Source organism: Nicotiana tabacum, chromosome 9 (assembly GCF_000715075.1).
Source record: "Nicotiana tabacum cultivar K326 chromosome 9, ASM71507v2, whole genome shotgun sequence".
NCBI lineage: Eukaryota > Viridiplantae > Streptophyta > Magnoliopsida > Solanales > Solanaceae > Nicotiana > Nicotiana tabacum.
This window is the reverse complement of record NC_134088.1, coordinates 43,563,321-43,565,192: the sequence shown is the minus strand read 5'-3', so window position 1 is coordinate 43,565,192 and position 1,872 is coordinate 43,563,321. Positions and strand designations below refer to the sequence as shown.

General features: G+C 40.3%; 1 protein-coding gene across 1 annotated transcript; it reads right to left on the bottom strand.

The window, feature by feature from the left end:
* Positions 1-466: 466 nt before the first annotated feature.
* LOC107804129 (uncharacterized) lies at positions 467-1,244 on the bottom strand. The gene is made up of 2 exons (XM_075221014.1): positions 1,130-1,244; positions 467-837 (listed from the first exon to the last, which is right to left on the bottom strand). The coding sequence occupies exons 1-2, from the start codon at positions 1,242-1,244 to the stop codon at positions 467-469; spliced, it is 486 nt and encodes a 161-aa protein (XP_075077115.1).
* Positions 1,245-1,872: the final 628 nt, after the last annotated feature.

The following is a 1,872-nucleotide window of genomic DNA, read 5'->3' as shown; positions in this document are numbered from 1 at the left end:
AAATATAAAAATAGCAAAGAATCATAGAAGAGTCATATGAAAAAAAACGAGATAGTAACTAACCGAAGCTGAAGCATCACCTGAAAATACTAGAAATCCAAGAAAACTCCAAGTACTAAATGGGCTACCGGAATGGAAGGAAATTACGCTCTACTACTACTAATATTCTACCTTAATCCTCAACTTTCACAACCTTCTATCAAGGATCATGCCCTTAGTCAGCTGAAGATGCCTTGTCCTGCCTAATCACCTCTTTCCAATTCTTCTTTGGCCTTCCTCTGCCTCTCCAAAGGCCCACGATGTTCAACCTCTCACACCTCCTGATAGGGGCGTCTCGGCATCTCCTCTTCACATGTCCGAACAATCTCAACCTCACTTTTCGCATCTTATCCTCAATGGGGGCTACCCCTATCTTGTCCCGGATAACTTTATTCCTGACCCTATCCCTGCTACTATGCATACTCATCTATCTCAGTATCCTCATCTTCGCTACTTTCAACTTCTGGACATGAGAGTTCTTCACTAGCCAAAGCTCCATCCCATACAGCATAATCGGTCTAATCACCACTCTATAAAACTTGCCTTTAAGTCTTGGTGGCACATTTTTATCGCACAAGACACTGGAAGCAAGCTTCGATTTCATCCACCATGTCCCAATACAATATGTGATATCCTCATCAATCTCCTTGTTACTTTGGATTACTACCCCAAGATACTTGAAAGTCTCCCTCTTACGGATAACTTGCGTATCAAGCCTCACTTCCACTTCATCTTTATGAGTTGCATTACTAAACTTGAACTTTATGTATTCAGTTTTAGTCCTTCTTAGCTTGGAACCTTTATATTCCAGAGTTTATCTCTAAACCTGCAGCCTAGCATTAACTTCGCCTTGCGTTTCATCAATCAACACTATATCATCTGCAAAATAACATGCACCATGGAACCTCTCCCTAAATATGTCACGATAATACATCTATCGCAAAGGCGAATAAGAACGGGCTAAGAACTGATTCTTATTGCAACCCCATCATGACTAGAAAGTGTCCCTAGTCTCCTCTCAATTTCTTTAATCGGGTCTAAGATCCATCATACATATCCTTAATTGACCTAATGTATGCTACATGAATACCTCTAGCCTCCAAACACCTCCATAGGACTTCCCTTGAGACTTTATCATATGTTTTTTCCAGATTAATGAACACCATATACAAATTCGTCTTCCTCTCCCTAAAATGCTCCACCATCCTTAAATTAGTGGCTTTAAATTACATATTATTGCAATTAGGCTTACTTCTCATCCACTCCAAAAACCTAACCGCGTAACTGCCACTCTTCTCTTCTTCTTTCACACTGGCATTGTCTCTTCTTCTTTATCTTCTCCTCTCACCGGATTCCACCAATCACCCAACAGTTCTATATCCTTATATTTTTGCTGCTCTCTATGAATAAAAAGATAATTTCTTCTTACACCCCTAAAGCAAAACCAACTTCACTTCACGAAAGGTTCACCTCTACCATAGCTTACCACTGCTTCACGCATCGCAACGGACTTATTTCGTGTGATAGGTTCATAACATTGCGCTTTGTGGTGGTATTTGTTGGACTTGTTAGGTGGTTATCTCATTTGGTTCTCTTTCCATCTTCAGCTATATTCGAGTTGTTACTAATTGGGTACGGATTGCGTTGTATATGACTAGGTGGCATTTGGTGTGGCTTGTCAGTCGAATAGCTTCCACTGAGTGAGTGATTATGAGTTTTTACATGTTTCTTATGTCATTAGCAGTGTTATGAAGGTTTGGAACAAGGTTATTGGATATGAGGTATGTTACTGGTACCGGATTTGGTAATGGGCAGCTATTGTGGTCAGAGATA